Below are 24,058 nucleotides of genomic sequence, written 5' to 3'. Positions count from 1 at the left end.
CAGCGAGTGTGCGATTGGCTTTGATTATAAAGCATTAATAGAACGCAGCCTCATCCCGTACAGGTTTCATCTTCCTCTGTATTTACTAGCGAGATCTGTTACATAGCAAGAAGGATTAGGAACTGTTGCTACCTCGTAGCTAGCTGTGTGCTGGCGAAGATTAACTCAACCCAATGCACAACAAGGAGCAAAAAGGGCCATGTCTGTGTCTATGTTCACTTTAATATATTAGTGCTCTCACTAAGATTAATTTGCTAAATTAGAATGGACACCAAAACTGAGGTAAGTGAATTGTTTTTATTTTATATAAACTCTGATTAAAATGATTGTAAAATGTGAAAGTATACAATTTAGTCCCAAATAAAAAGAACAAATGATTATAGTTTTCAGTAAGGCACGAGTTAGTTGAAGCCACACATGAGAAGCTGATTATATAGAACTAACACTACTTATTTTAGTTGGCATGAAATTTCTTATGATTTAAAAAACATATAACATTATGTAAATCTGAGGTTATAATATTGGCTTTTGGTTAAACTCAGGTGTTGGATCTTAAGTGCCCTTGTAGATTAATATATGCTTGTGGTGTATGCAAAACAGAATCCATCTTTCTTGTAAGGCATCTCTGTTCATCAATATCACATTATTAAAAATTGAGTTTTTTGGCTCAGTATGTGAGTGTACAAAATTTTTAAAAGTTAAAACTGACTGGCTGGTGAAATGGGTAGAGAATTAAAATGAGGTAATGCCTACCTTTCTGATCTCCATTATGCCTAGTTGTCAAATCTGAAGGTTGTGGCTTGATGCCCATGTCAATACTTGACTCAACAACCCACACTGACATTTTTTTCCTAACTTGATCTACGGTGAAGGAAAAGCATTTTTTGAAACCCAATCCAATCTGAGCCTCACACATCGTAGACTTGTCATGGGGTAGAGTCCATGATAAGTTATACAGTGAGAGATTGGTGTCATGGGCCAGAAATGATCTTTGAATTCATGTTAAAATGGTGTAAGATGTGCAATTCATTAATGGATTGGGTAAGTCCTTGCTGAGAGAAGTGGCAGATCAGAGTTCATCATATTGCAATTATAGATCATCAAATTTATAATTGGATGGGGTACATTAAGTAGATTAGATCAGCCTCTGTATAGGAGTAGTCAGCAGAACATCTATGGAAAGATTCCAGCTGCGGTTCCAGGAACAGGGCTATTAGATTTTTCAAAGGAAGGCATCATATGCTTAGGGCATGTTGGTTGTACTCAGTCAATCCCGCTCTCATTTGTGGATCAGAATTCCAGCTTCTCTTGACAATGTAGGAAATCCTATACACCCATTCAGAGATGTGGACTTTGTATCCCAGTTTTTTCCCTGGTAATTCTAAAATGTACTTGCCCTGTTAATATGGGTAATTGGACCGTCTGCAACAAGCCCAGCTCCAAAAGGGGGCAATGTTCTCTACAAATAAGGAGTATAGAGGTCGAGGGGTTTTGCCAGAATGATGTCTGAGCTAATCAGTTCAACTGCAGGGACAAATTGCACAGAAGACTCTAGGGGATCTAAGCTAAGATTGAGAGTATAGTTGCAGAGAAATTATTTCCTGTCGTGAGTGAGTCAGGGTGAAGATATAACTTGCAATTACAACAAGGCGATTCAGGACAGAAACTTTTCCACACAAAGGCAGAGGAAAGTTGAGAATTTCTCACTCACAGAACTGCCGTGGAAGGGGATTTTTTTTGTTAGGAGTAGGTTTCTCTACTCAGGTCACCAGGTTTTTGTTTGTGAAAGGTACAAATGATTAAGAAGCTGAATGTTATTAAGATGCAAATCGGGCATAGTCTAATTGAATGTCAGAATAGGCCAAGGGGCTGACTGGCTCCTTATACTTCATGTTTCTGAGTTCGTGGTGGGGAAGGCTGAACCCCACATTCCTTGGTAACATCGGGGGGACAGTTCTCCTGCTTGGGCAGATGATGATAGGAACCCCTTGCTGACCCCCTCTGTGGGCTTTGTCACTCGGGACGCAACTTCAGCTCCCGTTCAATGTTCTCCCTCAGTTTACCTTTTAGAACCTGTAGCAACAAAAATTAGAATAGTCATCCTTGTAAACATTCAGATACAGACATTTCCCACGATTCTGACCAGATTGAAATTCTTCTATAAAGGAGGTCACTCACCCACGGAGTTTCTGCCAGAACTCAGAGCAATCCCGTTCTATTCCCCACACACCTCTCTATAGCCCATTCTCCATCACAGTCCTGTGACCTCACCACGAATCTCCCAGCACCTCCTATGCAAAGGCTAATTCACAGTGATGTACAAAACCACACTGAGAATTGAACCTGGCTCACTGAGGCTGAAACAGCAGCGTACCCACTGAATTGCTGCATCACTTGCCAACGTCCAAACTCAGACTAAATAGCACATTCACAACATTTTGAGCCTCGGCACTCGATTACAGTGTCTCCATCATCACCACCTATCTCACTACAGTCCCACTTCCCACCTCACCACATTCCCCCCTCTTGATGCCACATCTCCAACTGCTCTCCATATCCTCACCCCCAGTATATAAGACCATAAGAATTAGGAGAAGAATAAGCCCTTTTGGCCATTGAGTCTGCTCTGCCAATTCCTCATGGCTAAAGCATTTCCCTCTCAGCCATAGGAAACATCTGCTCCACGTCCACTCTGTCGCGGCCTTTCAACACTCCATGGGTTACCGCATGGCCGTGCCTGCAAACAGACAACACCAGAACTGTGCTTTTATCACGCTCAGTTTGGTACAAACGCTAGGAAATGCTATTCGCCTTGCAGCTTCAACAACGCCTGTGCATCGGGACATCAGAGATCTGTGAACCCCATGGGTTCCAGCTGCCAGGGTTGTCTACTGTTCATTACAGACACCCTTTCAGGGCAATGCTTCGTATGTGACAAGGGTGCTCAGGTGAGTGGGTAATGCATAATAGTGGCTACTTTTGATGGGAGGTGTTTAGCACCTTCTGCAGAGATGAGATGGCTGAGAAAGGCAGTGGTATGTCATGACCTATATCAGTGATAATAACCTTGATTTTCATTCAGCCCCAACCACTGCTAGTTCCATACATCTCCAACCCACCGTTGCCCCCGCAGGTTCTTGTTAAACCTTTCAGCTCTAGTTTTCAATTTTCCAACTCTGGATAAAAGACTGCTGTCCCTGTCTAAACCTCTCACTTCATATATCATGGAGCAATAACACTTCATCGATTTTAATCAACAGATGGATTGTTGGGTCAGTGCTTAATTATATAAATACATATTAATCCTTTCCATTGTAAGTTATTAGAACCAATTTGCTCCTTTTGTACATACCTTTCCAGTGGTTGTCAGAGGGAAATCCTTCACAAACACGATGTATCGTGGGATTTTGAAGTGGGCGATCTGTGGGAGACAAAGAGGCTGGAAAATTCAAACACACTTTCTCTCCCTAACTAAGGAGCAGTGAAGTGACTGGATATGGGAACTTTGGTGAAATTACCTTGCAGTGATTATCAACCTTTCCCAATAGAACTATTTGTTAGTATTCATTCTGTCACAGAGATCCACACAATGCATGCTACAATCTGGAGGTAATAACCTTTATTTAGCTACAGACCAGTGTGGATCTTTTGGTGTGAAGACCTGCCTGATCATTTGGTAATTAACATTCAGATCCCCAATCCCTCCTCAAATGCAGGAGACTTTTTGAAGAGAAAACCTCTCCATTTACAAGGAACAAGCAGCTTCTCAACTTTAAGGGTTAAATTTCCTAAGTCTCCACATGCATTGGAAATCTCATTGGGTGGAAATGAACTTGGGACTCTCCTGATCCAACTTTAATAGCTTGAAAATCCTGAACAATCAATTGTCAGTGCCTTGGCCTCCGTGCCTGACTCTGCTGCAAACAAAAGCAGCACGGCCTCTGATTGTGTGTCCTATCGACTCTCTGAGCCTCCCCCTGAATGCACAGTGGGGAAAGATGTTGCTGAGACATTTTCAGCTGTCACACAAGTAGAATTGGGATGTTCCTTGTTACATGTACCTGCCCTTTGCAGTAGGCCTTGAGCTCCTCAGTGGTGCACTCCGTTCCATCATGCAGTTTCACACAGGCACAGACCTCTTCTCCCATCTTGTCATCATGAACTCCAATCACCTGCCAACAGAATGTACACGTAGCTCCCATTAATCAGTCTCAGCCTCCTTGGATCTCTAACCACTTACTAAACTGTAAGAACACCAGCTTCACACAATCATCTCCTCATTACTTTTCAATTCACCTCAATGGTGGACTGCTCAAGACTGAATAGTTATCTTCTGTTCCTTTACGTCTAGCAATGTCCCTATCTACTGCTCGGAAACAGACTTACAGGGCAAGAAGAGTTAGGTGCAGAGTAAAGTTCTCTGCATGTTGTGCTAACAGTATATCATAACATCAGTGGAGATGGCTTCTCCAGTGCCAATCTAGTTTTTTTTCCAATCTGAGTGAAATAACTCAAGTTAAAATAATCTAAATATTGTATTTCACGTATATTTACAGAACCACAGAAACAGGCCTTTTGATCCACCTCTTCCAGTCAACTTTGGTGCCTAGACTTCCTAATCTCACTTGCCTATAATAGAGTCAGTGCATCGCAATGTAGTTTTAATAATCATTGGTTAGACTAAACTTGAAACTTTTTTATTGGATAGGAGGCCATTTGTCCTATTATTCTTGTGTTGATTCACTGAAAAAGCTGCAACTTCACCCCACTCCTGCATACTTTACCCCTGGCCCTGAAATTATTCTGAACCTTACACTTTAATCCAGTTCCCTTTGTAAAGTCATAAAGAAATAAAATTTCCTTTCACCTCGAACTCTTTTTCCATTCAATTAATAATTACCAGCTGTTGACTTCTTGCCAGAGAAAGTAGTTTCTCTGTAATTAATCCAAGAAAACCTATCATGAATTTTATTCTTGGACATTGCTTGGTATGGCAACTGCTTTGCCCACAACTGCAAATTAGTGCTGAGAGCTGTGAACACAGCACAGTAGAGTATGGAAACCAGCCTTCCCTCCATGGGGTCTGCCTATACTTATTGCTGCCTTAGTAAAGCAGCTAACATAATCAAGGACCCTACCCATCCTGGACCTTCTTTCTTTCCCCCCCCCACCCCATCTGGTAGAAGATGCACCAATTGGAAACACCAATGCCCAGGAATGGAGAAGTTTATAGCAAGTGGTTGATATGGCCCAGTCCATCACAGGAAAAGCACTCCCCACCATTGAGCATATTTACAAAGAGAGCTGAATAAAGAAAATAGCACCCACCATCCAGCAGGCCAGGCAGCATCTGTAGGAAGAAGTACAGTCGACGTTTTGCCCAAAATGTCGACTGTACTTCCTATAGATGCTGCCTGGCCTGCTGCGTTCCACCAGCATTTTGTGTGTGTTGCTTGAATTTCCAGCATCTGCAGATTTTCTCGTGTTTGCGTTTTTAGATCCACCATCCAGGCTACTTCTGCTATTACCATTATAGATTGCACACCAGGGGGTTCAAGAACAGTTATTACTCTGTAACCATTGGGCATTGATAACTTCACTCATCTCAAATCTGGACTGATTTTACAACCTACAAGGACTCTATAACTCAAGTTCTTAACATAACTTATTTTATTTGCATAATTTGTTTTATTTTGTACATTCGTTGTTTGTCAATGATTAGTTAGGATAGTTTTTCATAAATTTGATTGTTTTTCTTTATTCTTCTGTAAATGCCCACAAGAAAATGAATCTCAAGGTAGTATATGGTGATATCTATGTACCTTGATAATAAATTTACTTTGATTATGACTTTGGAAGCACATACCACCGGGTTCAAGGACTACTTCTATCTTGGTGTTATAAGACTTGAATGGCTCCCCTTGTTCAATAAGATGGAGTCTTGATCTCACAATCTGCCTTACTATCTAACTGTACTGCACTTTCTCTGTAACTGTAACACTTCGTTTTCCAATCTGTTACTGTTTTCCTTTGCATTAGCTCAGTGCACTGATAAGTTTGGATGACATGCAAAACAAAGTTATGACTATAATAACTAATATCAATATCATTCTCTTTAACCAAAGAATACTTTTAAGTTTCACAAGCTCCACACTCTGTCATCCCTAATACTATTCTTGTAGAATCCCCCTTCACACCTTCTCCAATCAGCATTGGGCACAAACTCCATATGATGCTTGATTCATGATAGAAATGTTTACCACTGCTTCCGTACTTTTGTGTGATTGTACCCCTTACTTTCACTTCAAAGACAAGGCTATCGATGACATGGGACACTTCGAATATTGTGAACAGTTTTGGGCTCCTCATCTTAGAAAAGATGTGCTGGCTTTGGGGAGGGTCCAGAGGAGGTTCACAAGGATGATTTCAGGAATGAAAGGGTTATCATACGAGGAATATTTGATGGCTCTGGGTCTGTATTCACGGGAATTCAGAAGGATGGGGGAAATCTCATTGAAACCTTTTGAATGTTGAAAGACCTAGTCAGAGTAGATGTGGAAAGGATGTTTCCTGTGGTGGGAGAGTGTAGGACAAGAGGGCACAGCCTTAGGATAGAGGGACGCCCTTTCAAAACAGATGTGGAAGATTTCTTTAGCCAAAGGGTGGTGAATTTGTGGAATTTGTTGTCACATGCAGCTGTGGAGGCCAGGTTGTTGGGTGTATTTAAGGCAGAGATCGATAGGTTCTTGATTGGACACGGCATCAAAGGTTACGGGGAGAAGGCCAGGAACTGGGGTTGAGGAGGAGATAGGAAAAAAGGATGAGCCATGATCAAATGGCGGAGCAGATCTGATGGGCCAGATGGCCTAATTCTGTTCCTGTCTTATGGTCTTAGCTCCTGACTGCTGACTTGTGTATTTTAAAGACCACCAGCAACTGCACTGTTTTGATTTATTTATTGATTGATTGATTGATATACAGCACAGAATAGACTTTTCCGGCCCTTTGAGTCACGCCATCCAGCAATCCTCCAATTTAATCCTAATCTAATCTCAGGATAATTTTACAATGACCAATTAATTTACCAACTGGTACATCTTTGGAATGTTGTTGGAAACTGTAGCACCTGGAAGAAACCCACGGGGTCATGTCCAAACTCCTTACAGGCAGCAGCAGGAATTGAACCCAGCTCGCCTGCACTGTAAAGCATTGTGCTAACCACTGAGTCGCCCCGTTAAACCCTTGCTGTGTGGTTATCCATAGCCTTGTGGTGACCGTTGTCTTTCTGATGTTAGCACAACGTTTGCAGGAACATGGTTAAAGATCAGCTCCAGAGCAACTGGGACTGGCGATTTCCACACACACAAACACAAACACAAACACAAACACACACACACACACACACACACACACACACACACACACAGACAGACACACACACACACGTACATGAATCGACCCTCCTGGGACATACCTGCACCTCAGTTACTTTGGGATGCTTGTGGAAGAATGCCTCTATCTCCACAGGGTAAATGTTCTCTCCTCCACGGATGATCATGTCTTTAATTCTGCCCATGATCTTGCAGTATCCATATGGATCAAGCATGCCAATATCACTGAAAGTGCAGAAACAATAAAGTTCAATTTCAAAATTCAAAGTACATTTTTTAATCCACATACTACACCGAGATTCATTTTCTTACAGGCATGTACAGGGAAAAAAAAGAAATACAATAGGATTTATGAAAAACTATACGTAACAAAGACTGACAAACAACTGAACTGCAGAAGTAAACAAACTGTGTAAATAAAAAATTAATACTGAGAACATGAGTTGTGAAGAGTCATCAAGAGTCTGTAGGTAGTTAAGAGAATCAGTTTATAGTTGTAGTGAATGAACTTATCCATACCAGCTCAGGAGCCTGCAGCTGGTTGTGTGAGGGCTAAGGCTTCTGTAGGCTTTTGCCTGTAACGGACTGAGCTGCATCCCACCACTTTCTGTAGCCCTTTCCATTCCTGGGCATTGATTTTTCCATACAAGGCTGAGATGCAATGATTTAGGATACTCACCACTGTGCATCTCTAGAAGTTTGTCAAAGGTTTTGCTGACATGCACAATCTATGCTAACTTCTAAGAAAGTAGAGGTGCTGTTGTTCCCTCTTTGTGATGACACTTTGCTGATTCCAGGATGATATGTTAATGCCAATGTTAAAGCTATTGACTCCCTTTTCCTCTGTTCCCCTAATGAGGACTGGCTCATGGGCCATAAATTCACTTTGTATTCTTCTGGCTGTGACCGGAGGCCATTGGTTATTGGAGATGGTGTTTAGTTGCCAGTTTTCTGTATGTAACTGAGGATCAGAATTAGAATCTTACAGTTCAGCTCACTGTGTCTACATTAAGCAGTTGGTGTATAACCTGCAGTCTTTCAGTCAATGAAATAACCGGGCCACACCAGAGTGATGTCCCCCAGGTTCTAGTCTTGGTCAGAACCCAGTTAACCTCTGTAGGCCAAGGAGAGTATTCAAGTGGTATAACAGATCCCTGTATCCTCCACGAGGTATCTCAGCAGGAATGTCCCAGCATGAATGATAAAATGGACTCGACCTCTCAATCTGCCTTGCACCTCATTCCTTGTCTGCATTGTACATCCTCTGTAACTGCAAGCCTATATTCTGCATTCTCTTGTGTCTTGCTTACTTGAACTGAGAGACTCACTGTATCACACCCGCTTCAAAATAACTGACTTCCCAATCAAAAAAAAAGTACTTTCAATCCTTTATTACGAAACCAGCAAAGATGAATGATCTTCAGTGATAAAAACCTAAATTAAGAGTGATTAGTATTCAAATTAGTGTAATAAGCAGTCAACCAAAAAAAAAAGAAGATGGCACCTAACGGTGACACCACTATTTGCATCTTTGGAAAGGGTCCCGGTGGGAATGGAAAAAAAGATGGTGATCCTGGAACATCGAAGGAAGCCCCGATAACTATGGAACTAATGAAGAAACTTCTAGAAGATACAGTTAATCAAAGACTCGCCGCAATTGAAGGAGTGTTGAAGATGATTCTGAATCATTCAGACATGAAATCAATCAACAACAAGCTAGAATCTCGGAACTAGATGAAGATGGCCGCAAAAGGGATCGAAAAATTGAAGCTCTTGAAAAAAGTTTAACTTCGGTAACTCAACAGCTGGAACATTATCAAGCTAAGACTATTGATCTTGAAAATCGCTCTCGACGACAGAATTTGCGAATAATTGGTTTTCCTGAAGATGTTGAGACAGGAGATCCTACCAAATATTCCTCTAAATTCTTAAAGGATGTGTTCGGTCCGGATATATTGGAGGAGCCCCCACTGTTAGATCGTGCACACCGTACTTTTCGCTTTAAACCAGAGAAACTGGCCAGACCTAGACCAATCATCGTTCGGTTTCATAATGTCCGTGATGAGGAATGAGTGATTCGAGCTGCTCGGCACAAAGGCATGATTGAGCTTCAAGATTTTAAGTTCCGAATTGTCGAAGACTACAGCCAAGATGTATTGAAAAAATGGATGGCTTTTAAACCACAGATGTCAGAAATTTATCACCAGGGCTATAAAATAGCGTTACTGTTTCCAGCCTGTTTGAGAGTTGTTATGCCGGACAATTCTCGTAGCCTATTTAAAACTCTGATGGAAGCCCAAAGTTTCCTTAACAATCTGTCTCCCTCTGCGGAGGATTAATTAATGTATCATTTTTTTTCTTTCTCGTCTTTGATTTGTTTTTTCGTTTCCTTTCTTTTTAAAGGAAAAAAAAGTTGATTTTTAGTTTGTAAAAGTAGAACTTTATACTTTGAGGGTTTTTGCCTTGATCTTGTAGTGTAGGTATGCTCTATATTGTCAAATGATATTATGCTTTTATTAGTGATCTTGCATATCTTACTCTTTATATTTTTTTCTTTTTGGAAGTTATTTAGTTACAATTTTAGTGCTTGTTTTCTTTTCTTTCTGAGATGTTACTGGAATATTATATTTTAAGATGGTGGATTGTTTTCTTCTTCTTCCTAGAATCCTCTCTTTTTTTTAATGTCACTTCCGATCATTTACATACGAAAAATCAATAATATGATCTGGCACTTGATTTGTTTTTGGAAATATGAGTAAGAAGTAATTATTCTATGCTTGTAATCATCGGAAGCTTTTTCTTTTCGTTATAGTAACCTTTTTTTACTTCTTTGAATATGGGTGGTATTTCTTATGATAAACATATTTCTTTTGGGTTGCCTTCTGGAAAGATAGGGTTAGAATTAGCTATAGATTTAGCACTGGCCACTTTCTGGCTTTTTTTGCGGGAGGAGGGTGGTATTCTTGTTCTTATTTTTAATTTATTTTTGTTTTTTAAATAGGCTGACCTGAAACTACCAAAATGTCCAAAATGTCGTAACTTCTGGTTCCTCTTTGGACCTTTTTTCCTCTTCCAGGGTCATGAGTTTGTACTCTGGTTAATCCTTTACATACCTTATGCTCGAGCTCATTACGATGGATAAGATTATTAATTTGGTTTCCTGGAATACAAGTGGTTTAAACTACCCGATTAAACAGAAGAAAATTTTTAAAGTATTCCATAGGATGAATGCTCACATTATCTTTGTACAAGAAACTCATGTCCGGAAAGAGGATAATCAGCATTTTTTTAGATTCTGGAAGGACTATAAGTACCATTTGAATTCACAGGCCAAAGTAAAAGGTGTTTCTATTTTTATAGATCCGTCAATTTCATTTCTGCACCATGAGATGATTTCTGACCCGAATGGCAGATTTTTGTTAATTATTGGTTTGTTATTTAACAAAAAAGTTGTTATGCTTAATGTCAATGCCCCAAATGTTGGCTGTCCCGATTTTTTTAAGAATCTCTTTACATCTCTTCCTAATTTAAATGACTATACGTTGATTATGGGTGGAGATTTCAACTGTTGTTTAAATCCTTTGATGGATAGATCCATGTCCAATCAAGTACTTCCGAATAAATCGGCTACCCTTATTAACCCTTTTATGACTGACTCTTGAATCTCAGAAATTTGGAGATTCTTGCATCCGATTGAGAAAGAGTTCTCATTTTTCTCACATGTATATCATCACTATTCAAGAATTGACTATTTTTTAAATCGATTCTCGATTAATTCCTCTTGTTACTGGTTGTGAATATGATTTCATTGCTGTTTCTGATCATGCACCGTTGAAATTATCTATTAAGTCAAGGGATACATCTACTAATTCTAGACAATGGTGATTTAATACCACTTTGCTTCGAGACTCGGATTTTGTCAGGTTTATTGAGGAACAGATTAATTTTTTCTTCACAACAAATTCTACAGAGGATATTTCCAGTGGGACATAATGGGATACTTCTAAAGCATATATTCGTGGACAAATTATTTCATATACTGTGGGATTAAAAAAGTGAACTAATAATGAAATATTTAAACTGGTTGACAAGCTTAAAAAAATTGACAAGAAATATTCTATAGCCCCTAATCAGGAGCTTTATAATCAGAGAGTTGAAATTCAAATGGAACATAATCTCTTACTATCATCTTCAATTGAAAGTCAATTAATCAAAACTAAGAGTCAATTCTACATACGTGGTGATAAAACTGGGAAACTATTGGCTAATCAATTGAAATCGGCCTCGGTTAAACAACAGATTGTTAAGATTCGTAAACAAGATGGCACTTTGATGGTTGACCATGATGAGATAAATAAATCCTTTCAAGAATTTTATACTCCCTATATCAATCAGAATTTCCTGATGACTCCACGGTAATGCATCAATTTTTAAAGAAATTGAATATTCCAAAATTACCATCTAATGAATGCTTAAAACTAGACGTACCTATTACAGTAGAGGAAATAAAAAATGCTATTTTTTCGATGAACTCAGGTAAAGCACCTGGCCCAGACGGATTTACAGCTGAATTTTAAAAATTTTTTCTACTACACTGACTCCTTGGCTATGTAGAGTTTTTAGGGATGCAGTATCTATAGGTAAATTACCACAATCTTTTTATCGAGCTTCTATTTCCCTAATTCTCAAGAAAGATAAGGATCCTACTGAATGTGCATCTTACAGGCCTATATCTTTGCTGAATGTGGATTCTAAGATTTTTTCTAAAATATTGGCAATGAGATTGGAGAATGTATTACCTCAAACTATTTCTGCGGATCAGACTGGATTTATTAAAAATCGTTACTCTTCTTTTAATATTAGGAGATTAATGAATATTGTTTATACTCCTTCACCCAGAATTCCAGAATGTGTTATTTCATTGGACACTGAGAAAACTTTTGACAGAGTTGAATGGAATTATTTATTTAACACCCTTGAGAAATTTAATTTTAGTTCGATATTTATATCTTGGATTAAACTGATATATCTCACCCCTTTGACTTCGGTATTTACTAACAATCAAAGATCTCCTCTTCTTCATCTATTCCATGATACTAGGCAACGATATTGCTTTGGAACCGCTAGCTATTGCCATTCGTGACCCCCCTAATATATTTGGCATCACTCATGGAAATGAGACTCATAAATTATCACTATATGCAGATGATCTACTATTCTATATTTCTAACCCAGGGAAATCTATTCCGGCCGTATTAACTTTGCTTGCTCAGTTTAGTAGTTTTTCTGGTTACAAACTGAACCTAGGTAAGAGCGAACTTTTCCCATTAAATATGCAGGTTTCCATTTATAGATATTCTCCATTCAGAGTGACGACTGACTATCTTACTTATTTGGGAATTAAAATTACTAAGAGACATAAGAATCTCTTCAATTTCAACCTTTCACTATTAATTAATCAGGTTAAACAACTGATTACTAAGTGGTCCCCATTGTTTCTATCACTGATGGGCCGAATTAATGCTATTAAAATGATTATTTTACCTAAATTTTTATATTTATTTCAAACGATACCAATTTTTATTCCTAAATTCTTTTTTGATACTATTGATTTGAAAATTTCCTCTTATTTATGGCAAAATAAAAATCCGAGATTAGGTAAAAACTATTTACAGAAGTCCAAGAAAGATGGTGGTTTAGCACTGCCTAACCTAAGATTTTATTATTGGGCAAATAATATCCGATATTTAATATTTTGGACACAAGATTGGAATATAACTCCAAGCCCACACTGGGTAAACCTTGAAGGCTACTCTGTACAAGGGTTCCCTTTAGCTTCCATTTTAGGAACTTCACTTCCTTTTGTACTAGCTAAATTGAATAAACAAATGGTTAATCCAATAGTTAAACATACATTGTGAATATGGTTTCAATTTTGTAAATTTTTTGGTTTGAACAAATTTATGTTATCAAGTCCTATTATATCTAATTTCTTTTTTCAACTCTCGGTTATGGACTAAGCCTTTTTGATATGGAAAATGAAAGGTATAACATGTTTTCGTGACTTATTTCTGGATAAATGTTTCATGTCTTTTGAACAGTTATCTAAGAAATTTGATTTGCCTAGATCCTGTTCTTTTTAGATATTTACAAATAAGAATTTTTTTAAATACTACGTTGCCTACCTTTCGGACTTCATACCCTACTGATATCACTGATGAAATTTTAGGTTTAAATCCTCTCCAGAAGGGATTAATAGCAGTTATCTATGATATAATTATGAAATTACAGCCAGGTATATCTGATAAAATTAAAAATGAATGGGAAAGGGAACTTCAACTTTGTCTACCTATAGAGAAATGGGATAAAATTTTTCAATTAGTTAGTTCTTCCTCTATATGTGCTAAACATACATTAATACAATTTAAAGTAGTACACAGAGCTCATATGTCTAAAGATAAATTAGCTCGTTTTTATTCCCATATAAACCCTATTTGTGACAGATATCACTCTGAGGTGGCTTCTTTAACTCATATGTTTTGGTCCTGTCCTCTCTTGGAAAAATATTGGAAAGATATTTTTGATATTATCTCAACAGTTCTACGTTTTTACAACCCCATCCTATTACGGCAATTTTTGGATTGCCAGTGGTAGAACATAGATTTTTATCTTCTTCAGCCTGTCGGATGATAGCATTTGTTACTTTAATGGCCAGAAGATCTATTTTATTGAACTGGAAGGAGACCAATCCTCCTGCTACATTCCAATGGTTTTCCCAAACTATATTAAGTTTAAATTTAGAAAAAATTAGAAGTGATATCTTTGATCCTTTGGTTAAATTTGAAGAAACTTGGAAACCTATTATGCAACATTTTCATATGATGTAACTTGACCTTTCCAAATCTTCTTTATTAACTTAAAATATATGAATAGAGGAGCGGAGTTGACGACATTACTGAACGTGTTCGATCTAAGATATTGGTCTAGCCCTGACGAAGGGTCTCGGCCTGAAACGTCGACTGCGCCTCTTCCTATAGATGCTGCTTGGCCTGCTGCGTTCACCAGCAACTTTGATGTGTGTTGCTTGAATTTCCAGCATCTGCAGAATTCCTGTTGTTAGCCCTGTTTTGTTCTGTTTGCTTTTTTTGGGTTTAGTATTTAGTTCTTTTTTTTCTTTTTTTTGGGGTTTTTTTTTCTTTTTATTTCTTTTTCTTCTTTATAATTAATTTCATCATGAGTTTGGAAGTCTAGCATACCTATGTTATTTGAAATCCTTTTTGTACATGTTTATTAATAATAAGATTATTCCAATCTCTTTGTATCAACATTGTTATTGTGTTTATTGTGTGGAAAGATGGCAGATGGAGTTTAATGCTGAAAAATGTGAGGTGTTACATTTTGGTAGAACTAATCAAAATAGGACATACATGGTAAATGGTAGGGCATTAGAGAATGCTTTAGAACAGAGGGATCTAAGAATAATGGTGCATAGTTCCCTGAAGGTGGAATCTCATGTGGATGGGGTGGTGAAGAAAGCTGTTGGTTTGCTGGCCTTTATTAATCAGAGCATTGAGTAAAGGAGTTGGGATGTAATGTTGAAATTGTACAAGGCATTGGTAAGGCCAAATCTGGAGTATTGTGTACAGTTCTGGTCACCGAATTATAGGAAAGATGTCAATAAAATTGAGAGAGTACAGAGGAGGTTTACTAAAATGTTGCCTGGGTTTCATCTCCTAAGTTGGGTCTTTATTCTTTGGAGCGTAGAAGGTTGAGGGGGTACTTGACAGAGGAGTTTAAAATTATGAGGGGGATAGATAGAGTTGATGTGCATAGGCTTTTTCCATTGAGAGTGGGGAAGATTCAAGCAAGAGGGCATGGGTTGAGAATTAGAGGACAAAAGTTTAGGGGTAACATGAGGGGGAACTTCTTTACTCAGAGAGTGGTAGCTGTGTGGAACGAGCTTCCAGCAGAAGTGGTTGAGGCAGGTTTGATGTTGTCATTTAAAGTTAAATTGGACAGCTATATGGACAGGAAAGGAATGGAGGGTTATGGTGTGAGTGCAGATAGGTGGGACTAGGATAGGGTAAGAGTTTGGCACGGACTAGAAGGGCCAAAATGGCCTGTTTCCGTGCTGTAATTGTTATATGGTTATATAGTTTATAATTTTGAAAATTAATAAGAAGATTTAAAAGGAAAGGAAATGGGACCCACTCTCAGGGCCTCATGACCAGCCACTTTTCGTTATGTCAAGGACACGGCCTGGAAGACTAGTGCACCTTCAGGGTGCTGGATTTTTGTGGCTCTGGAAGTGGGTGAATTTGAGGTCAGTGCCACTGCCTGATATGTCACAGAAGCAGGGAGCTGGCTGCTGGCTGTGTGCCCAGAGACCTGAGATCTTTGGGCACAGAGCTTGGAAAAAGCAATGCAACAGACTTTTAACACCATAAATCAGTGAGTTATTTTCTTATGTCTCCCCTCTCACTGTGAAATAGGGACACCTTTTTTTCCCTTATTAGGGAGAGGGAGAGAGCCTGTAGTATGTCGAACTGAAACCTATTGAAATTACCTCGTGGCTCACTCCCACTCAACTAGACGACGCTAAATTAACTAAGACAAAATGTGAGTGCATAACTATACTCGTTTGCTTCTAGCACTCCCTAACCCTCATGACAAATTACCCATAATAAACACACAACACAAAATACCATAAGATATAGGAGCAGAATTAGGCCATTTGACCCATCGAGTCTGCTCTGCCATTTCGAAGGTTTCAAAGATACATTTAACGTCACAGAAATGTATACAATATACATCCTGAAATGCTTTTTCTTTGCAGCCATCCACAGAAACAGAGGAGTGCCCCAAAGAATGAATGACAATTAACTGTTAGAACCCCAAAGTCCCCCCCGCCACACATAAGCGTTAGCAAGCAACGATCCCCCCTCCTTCCACCAGCAAAAAAAACATCAGCACCCACCACTGAGCACTCAAGCCTGCAACAAACGCAAGAGCAAAAACACAGACCTGCAGTACTCCAAAGACTACACATTTCACCCGGTATTTGACATACCACAGGCTCTCTCTCGCTCCCTAAAAATGGGGAAAGAGATGTCTCCGTTTCACGGTGAGAGGGAGGACATAACAAATGACTTGGTAGTTTACGATGTTAAAAGTCTGTTGCATCGCTTTTGCCAAGCTCTGTGCCCTAAGATCTCTGGTCTCTGGGCACACAGCCAAAGATCTTCTGGCTCGCACAACACACTGGTCTGGGAAATGGACCTTCGATCTGCCTGTCTCCAGAGGCCCGATATCCTAGGCCTCCAAAGGCGAGCTGAACTCTTAGACCACGCCCTTGGCATATCAGATAATGGCCAGTCATGACACCCTGAGAACGGGTCCCATTCCCACAAAGAACCGAAGTCAGTGTGTAACTCCAGGTCAGGGTCTTCAAAAGAATCCTGAAATGGAAAAATAAAGATATTAAAGATGGAATTAGAGCTGTTTCTGAGGATGCAAGCAAAGGAGTTGTCGTTTAGCACCATCTTGACTAAGCTCCACCCTTCGTTCCAATCAAGGCTGATGAATTTCATAGATTCACCTTTCTCTGGCTAAAGAAATTGCTCCTCATCTCCATTCCAAAAGTACACCCCTCTATTCTGAGGCTGTGTCCTCTGGATTTTAGACTCTCCTATCATAGTAAATGTCCTTTCCACATCCACATTATCAAGGCCTTTCACCATTTGATAGGTTTCAATGAGTTTACCCCTCATTCTTCTGAATTCTAGTGAATAAATGATCAGAGACATCAAATGCTCTTCATATGACAAGCCATTCAATCCTGGAATCATTTTTGTGAACCTCCTTTGAACCGTCTCCAGTTTCAGCACATCCCTTCGAAGTTAAAGGGCACCAAACTGCTCACAATACTCCAAGTGAGGCCTCAACAATGCTTTATTTTGTCTCAGCATTAAATCCTTATTTTCATATTCTACTCCTCTTGAAATGAATATTAATATTGCAGACTCAAAATGTAAATTAACTTTTAGGGAATCCTGCACAAGGACTTCCAAGTCCCTTTGCACCTCAGTTTTTCATATTTTGTCTCCATTTAGAAAATAGTCAGCCCTTTCACTTCTTCTACCAAAGTGCATGACCATCCACTACCTAACACTGTATTCCATCTGCCATTTCTTTGCCCATTCTCTTAATCTATCTAAAACCTCTGTAGCCTTTCTACTTCCTCAAAACTACCTGCCCCTGCACCCATCTTCATATCATCTGCAAACTTTACAACAAAGCCATCAATTCCATCATCCAAATCATTGACATATAATGTAAAAAGAATCGGTCCCAACACAGGTCCCTGTGGAACACCATTAGTCACCGGTTGCTAGACAGTAAAGGGTCCCTTCATGCCCACTCTTTGCCTCCTGCCATTCAGCCACTGCTTTACCCACACTAGAATCTCTCCTGTTATATCATGGGCTCATAGCTTGTTAAGCAGCCTCTTGCATGGCACCTTGTCAAGGGCCTTCTGAAAATCCAAGTATACAACATCAACCGATTCTCCTTAATTCGAACAGGTTTGTCAGGCAGATTTTCCCTTGAGGAAACCATGCTGACTATGGCCTATTTTATCATGTGCTTCCAAGTACCCTGAGACTTCATCCTTAATAATCGACTCCAACATCTTCCCAACCACTGAGATCAGACTAACTGGCCTATAGTTTCCTTTTTTCTGCCTCTCTCCCTTCTTGAAGAGTGGAGTGACATCTGCAATTTTCCAGTCTTCCTGAACCATTCCAGAATCCAGTGATTCTTGAAGGATTATTACTAATGCCTCCATGATCTCTTCAGCCACCTCTTTCAGAACTCTGGGGTGTAGACCATCTGGTCCAGGTGATGTATCTACCTTCAGACCTTTCAGTTTCCCAAGAACCTTCTCTCACGTTATGATAACTTCACACACTTCATGCCCCCTGACACCTGGAACTTCCACCATACTGCTAGTGTCTTCCACAGTGAAGGCTGATGCAAAATACTTAATTAGTTCATCCACCATTTCCTGTCCACCATTAATACCTCTGCAGTATCATTTTCCTGCAGTCCAATATCCACTCTCACCTCTCTGTTAGATTTTATGTATATGAAGAAACTTTTGGTATCCTCTTTTATATTATTGGCTAGCTTACTTTTGTATTCCATCTTTACCTTCTTAATGACATTACAGTTACCTTCTGTTGGTTTTTAAAAGCTTCCCAATCCTCTAACTTCCCACTAATTTTTGCTCTATTATATGGCCTCTCTTTGGCTTTGACATCTCTTGTTAACCATGGTTGTGTCATCTTTCCTTCAGAATATTTCTTCCTCTTTGGAATGTATATATCCTGTGCCTTCTGATTGCATCCAGAAATTCCAGTCATTGCTGCCAGCGTTGTTTTCCAATCAATTCCTGTGAAGTCCTCTTTCATGCCTCTGTAATTGCCTTTACTCTACTGTAATACTGATACATATGACCTTAGTTTCTACTTCTCAAATTTCAGGATAAATTCAATTGGATTATTGTATAATTGTATTTCCTCTAAGCGTTCTTTTACCTTAAACTCTCTAATCAATTCTGGTTCGTTGCACAACACCCAGTCCAGGATAGCTAATCCTCTTGTGAGCTCAACCATGAGCTGCTCTAAAAATCCCTCTTATAAGCACTCTAGAAATTACCCCCCCCCGTAATCCAGCACCAACCTGATTTTCCCAATATACCTGCATATTGGAGTCACAACTATTGTAAGATTGCCCTTTTAGCATGCATTTTTTATCTCCCAGTGTAATTTGTAGGCCACATCCTTACCACTGTTTGGGGGGCTGTATGTAACTCCCATCAGGGTCTTTTTACCCTTGCAGTTCCTTAGCTCTATCGACAATGATTCAACGCTTTCCAACCCTATGTCACCTCTCTCTAGTGATTTGATTTCATATTTTTACCAACGGAGTAACACCACCCCCTCCTGTCTGGCCTTTTGATACAATGTGTATCCTTGAACATTAAACTCCCATCTACAATCTTCTTTCAGCTATACCTGCCAATCTGTAACTGTGCTCTAAGCCATCTAACCTTATTCCATATACTGTGTGCATTCAAAGATGTATCACCTTCAGTCCTGCATTCACCCTTTTTGATTTTGTCTGCATTTTACATTGCAACTCATCCTGTTGACTTGTAATTCTGCCCTATCAATGGCCTCCCCTCATTACACATTGCTTCTTTATGTAAACCATCTACCTCATCTTCAGCACCATCATCCGCATTTCCCACGACACTTCTTGTATTGAAGCATAGGCAGCTCAGGACACTAGTCACACCATGCTCAACCTGATTCCTGACCTTGTCTGAGGTCTCAGCAACATCTGCCTCCACAACCTCTCCATGAGCTGTTCTGAAACTCCGGTTCCCATCCCCCTGCAACTCTAGTTTAAACCCCATCGCGCAGCATTAACAAACCTTCCTGGTCCCTCCAGTTCAGTGCAAACTGTCCCTTCTGTACAGGTCCCACCTTCCCTGGAAGACAGCCCAATGATCCAAGAATCTTACACCCTCCCTCCTGCACCAACTCCTTAGCCAGATTATATTAAACTGTATAATCTTCCTAGTTCTGGCCTCACTAGCAGGTAGGTACAATCCTGAGATCACAGCCCTGGAGGTTCTGGGCTTACTCTCTGAACAGCTTATGCAGAACCTTGTCACTTGTCCCACCCATGTCATTGATACCTACATAGACCATGACTTATGGTTGCTCACCCTCCCACTGACCCTGTGGTGCAGAAGGGTGGGACGGAGAAGAGGAGAGCTGTCGTCATTGGAGACTCTATAGTCAGGGGAGCAGACAGGAGATTTTGTGGACATGAGAAGGACACCCGCATGGTTTGTTGTCTCCCGGGTGCCAGGGACTGGGATGTCTCTGACCGGGTGCACGTCATCCTGGTACGAGAGGGAAAGCAACCGGAAGTCGTGATACATGTTGGGACCAACGACATAGGCAGGAAGAGGGATGAGGTCCTGAAGTGTGAGTTTCGGGAACTAGGCAGAAGACTGAAGAACAGGACCTCAAGGGTGACGTTCTCAGGATTGCTGCCAGTGCTACGTGACAGAGATGGTAAGAATTGGAGGAGATGGCAGTTGAATGCGTGGCTGAGGAGTTGGTGCAGGGAGCAGGGTTTTAGATTTTTAGATCATTGGGATCTCTTCTGGGGAAGGTGGGACCTGTACAGATTGGATGGGTTGCACCTGAACTCGAGGAGGAGGAATATCCTTGCAGGTAGGTTTGCTAGCATGGTTCGGGAGGGTTTAAACTAATTTGCGAGGGGGATGGGACCCACAGCGATAGAGCAGTGGAAGAAGTGCATGGAGTAAAGCCAGATCTAACATACAGAGAGGCTTTGAGGAAAGAGAAGCAGAACAAACGGTGTAAAGACAGTAAGGTAGAAGGGCTGAAGTGTGTGTACCTCAATGCAAGAAACATCAGGAACAAAGGTGATGAACTGAGAGCTTGGATACATACATGGAATTATGATGTAGTGGCCATTACAGAGACTTGGCTGGCACCAGGGCAGGAATGGATTCTCAATATTCCTTGATTTCAGTACTTTAAAAGGGATAGAGAGGGGGGGAAAGGGAAGGAGGGGTGGCATTACTGGTCAGGGATACTACTACAGCTACAGAAAGGGTGGGTAATGTAACAGGATCCTCTTTTGAGTCAATATGAGTGGAAGTCAGGAACAGGAAGGGAGCAGTTACTCTACTGGGGGTATTCTATAGGCCCCCTGGTAGCAGCAGAGATACCGAGGAGCAGATTGGGAGGCAGATTTTGGAAAGGTGCAAAAATAACAGGGTTGTTATCATGGGTGACTTTAACTTCCCTAATATTGATTGGCACCTGATTAGTTCCAAGGGTTTAGCTGGGGCAGAATTTAAGTGTGTCCAGGATGGATTCCTGTCACAGTATGTGGACAGGCCGACCAGGGGGAATGCCATACTAGATCTAGTACTAGGTAATGAACCGGGTCAGGTCTGTGACGAGAATACAAATAGATTAAGATGTTAGCTGTCCTGTGCTGGCACCAGTGGGATCAGCAGTTGGTCTGCCACCTGTCCTCAGGAGAAAGAGAGATAAGGAAAACAATGGAGCAGCATTTGGAGATGTTAATGAAGGGACGGGAGAGTTTAACGGAAGGAGAGCTGTCAAGATCGGCTCCCCCTTTGAACCCTGAACTGTTTGAAGTGATGGACAGGCGATACCCCAGCAGGGGGATAAAAAGGGACAGGTTCGCTAAGGCAGGACACACACGACACCCGAGGTAACGAGACCCTGGAAGCGGTGCGTCTCTCACAAGTTGGTGGGAGTTTTGGAGGGCTGGTCGCGGGACCAAGCCATAGACGCACAGGGTGGAAAGGCACGATCAGCGGGAACCTGGTGTGTGTCCGCCCTTGCCTGGGTGCCAGGTTCACCGCAGAGAAACGATCGTATCTGGAAACGGAGGGGTCACGGTCGGTGACCTCAGAAGACATCACAAAGGGCTCGCCCGAAAGCTGACTGCAAAGAATATTGAAGGTCTGTGTGGAAGCCGTTTGAATATTCATTCGTTTTGCTCCCTCTCTCCTTCCCCCCACTGTCCATCTCTCACGGCAGTGATTACTGCGAACTGAACTGAATTCAACTGAACTGAACTTTGCGTCACTTTGAAACTGGTCATTTACCCCTAGACGACAATAGAGCTTGATTGATCCTGTTATCCTAATTCTGTGTACATGTGTGTTTATCATTGCTGAACTGTTGCATTTATTATCCTTTTGATTAGAGTACTGTGTTGCTTGTTTCTTTAATAAAACTTTCTTAGTTCTAGTAATCCACACTCCAACTGAGTGATCCATTTCTGCTGGTTTGGCAACCCAGTTACGGGGTACGTAACATAAGTGGGGTTCTCGTCCGCAATTTTGAACGCTAAATTTGGGACGGAGTAAATTGATTGGGTCAAAATTCCCGAAAGAAAGAAAAGACAAACAGCAGAAATGGAGGCTGAGGAATTTATAAAGGCGCCGACCTTGGAGGCATTAGAGGATGCCAGGAAAGCGGAATTGGCAGCTGTGGCCAAACGGTTGAATCTTGCTAAGGGGAAGTCGACAATGAGGAGAGAGGAGATACACAGAGCTATCGTAGAGCACTATGTATCTAAAGGTGTGTTTCCCCAAGGGGAGCTGGAGGTGGTGTCTATTGAAAAACCTGCTGGAGACACGGTACAGGTGCAGCTTGAAAAACTGAGACTCGAGCACGAGTTCCGGGTACGGCAGTTAGAGCACGAAGAGAAGCAGTTAGAAAGGCAGGAGAAGGAGAAAGAGAAAGAGTTAGAAAGGCTGGAGAGAGAGAGAGAGAGAGAGAGAGAGAGAGAGAGAGAGAGAGAGAGAGAGAGAGAGAGAGACAGTTAGAGCGAGAGGAGAAACAGAGGGAAAGGGAATTTGAGCTGGAGAAGTTAAAGATAAGGTCAGAGCAGGGGCCCGTGCCGAACCAAGGTGGAGGGTTCCGGGTGACCCAGGAGGTTAGGCTTGTTCCCCCATTTGACGATACCGATGTGGATCGGTACTTTCTCCATTTCGAAAAAGTTGCTACAAGTCAGGACTGGCCGAGGGATAAGTGGGCTGTTTTGCTTCAGAGTGTACTTAAAGGAAAAGCCCAACAAGCTTACTCAGCTTTGTCTGCGGAAGATGCCCAGAGGTATGAGGTGGTGAAAGAGGCCATCCTCAGGATTTATGAGTTGGTCCCGGAAGCATACCGGCAGAGGTTCCGGAATGTGAGGAAGCAGTGGGACCGCACGTATTTGGAGTTTGCCTGTGAGATGCAGACATATTGTGAGCGTTGGTGCGCCTCGAAGGGGGTAGAGGGGGATTATGACAGACTGCTACAGCTGATCCTGATTGAGCCAGTTTAAAGGTTGTGTCCCTGAGGGTATGAGACCCTACCTAGATGAGAAAGAGGCAGCCACGTTAGCCGCAACTGCTAAGTTAGCGGATGAGTACGCGTTGACGCATAAAATGAAGTTTGCCCCGAGTAAAGGCTACCAGAAGGGTAGTCAGGACGGCAGGGAGAGTCCGCCAGAAAAGTCAGAAAGTAAGCCGGGGACTAGTGAGAAGGATAAGGTAGACCGGGAGCAGTCTGGTAGGAAGTCTCCTGGGGTCGTCTGTTATAATTGTGGGAAAGTCGGACACTTTGCGTCCAGGTGCTTTGCCCCAAAGAAGGAGATGGGAAAAGGAAAAATGGTGATTTTGACTGGCTGTATCGAGCTGGTAAACGAACCGCTAGGGAAGGACAGGTCTGCCAAAGTTCAGGAAGGGCGCGAGAGGTTTATCTCGGCTGGATTGGTGTCAGTGGAGGAGGGGTTAAACCCAGTTCCAGTGCGGATCTGGAGAGACACGGGAGCATGTCAGTCACTAATACTGAAGAGTGTATTAGAGTTTAGCTCAGAGACCCAGACTGGGGAGGTAGAGGTCAAAGGTATCGGAGAAGGGACAGAGTCAGTCCCTTTGCACCAGATACACCTACAAAGCAACCTGGTCTCTGGACTAGTCACGATCGGGGTGAGGCCCGAATTACCGATGAAAGGCATGGAAGTCTTGCTCG

At 41.2% G+C, this 24,058-nt stretch overlaps 1 protein-coding gene across 1 annotated transcript in view; it reads right to left on the bottom strand.

Annotated features, from left to right (window-relative positions):
- Positions 1-666: 666 nt before the first annotated feature.
- Positions 667-24,058, bottom strand: part of acsf2 (acyl-CoA synthetase family member 2) — a gene marked incomplete at its 5' end in the record, with an annotated part of 195,299 nt that continues 171,907 nt past the window's right edge. The window contains 4 exons of the mRNA XM_063030958.1: positions 667-2,073; positions 3,353-3,421; positions 4,062-4,172; positions 7,475-7,616. Of these exons, the coding sequence (XP_062887028.1) occupies positions 2,014-2,073; positions 3,353-3,421; positions 4,062-4,172; positions 7,475-7,616 (382 nt within the window). The remainder of the gene's footprint in view (positions 2,074-3,352; positions 3,422-4,061; positions 4,173-7,474; positions 7,617-24,058) is intronic.

This window comes from Mobula hypostoma, chromosome 22 (genome assembly GCF_963921235.1).
Source record: "Mobula hypostoma chromosome 22, sMobHyp1.1, whole genome shotgun sequence".
Lineage (NCBI taxonomy): Eukaryota > Metazoa > Chordata > Chondrichthyes > Myliobatiformes > Myliobatidae > Mobula > Mobula hypostoma.
The sequence above is the reverse complement of the archived record's forward strand: the minus strand, read 5'-3'. Positions and strand labels throughout refer to the sequence as shown.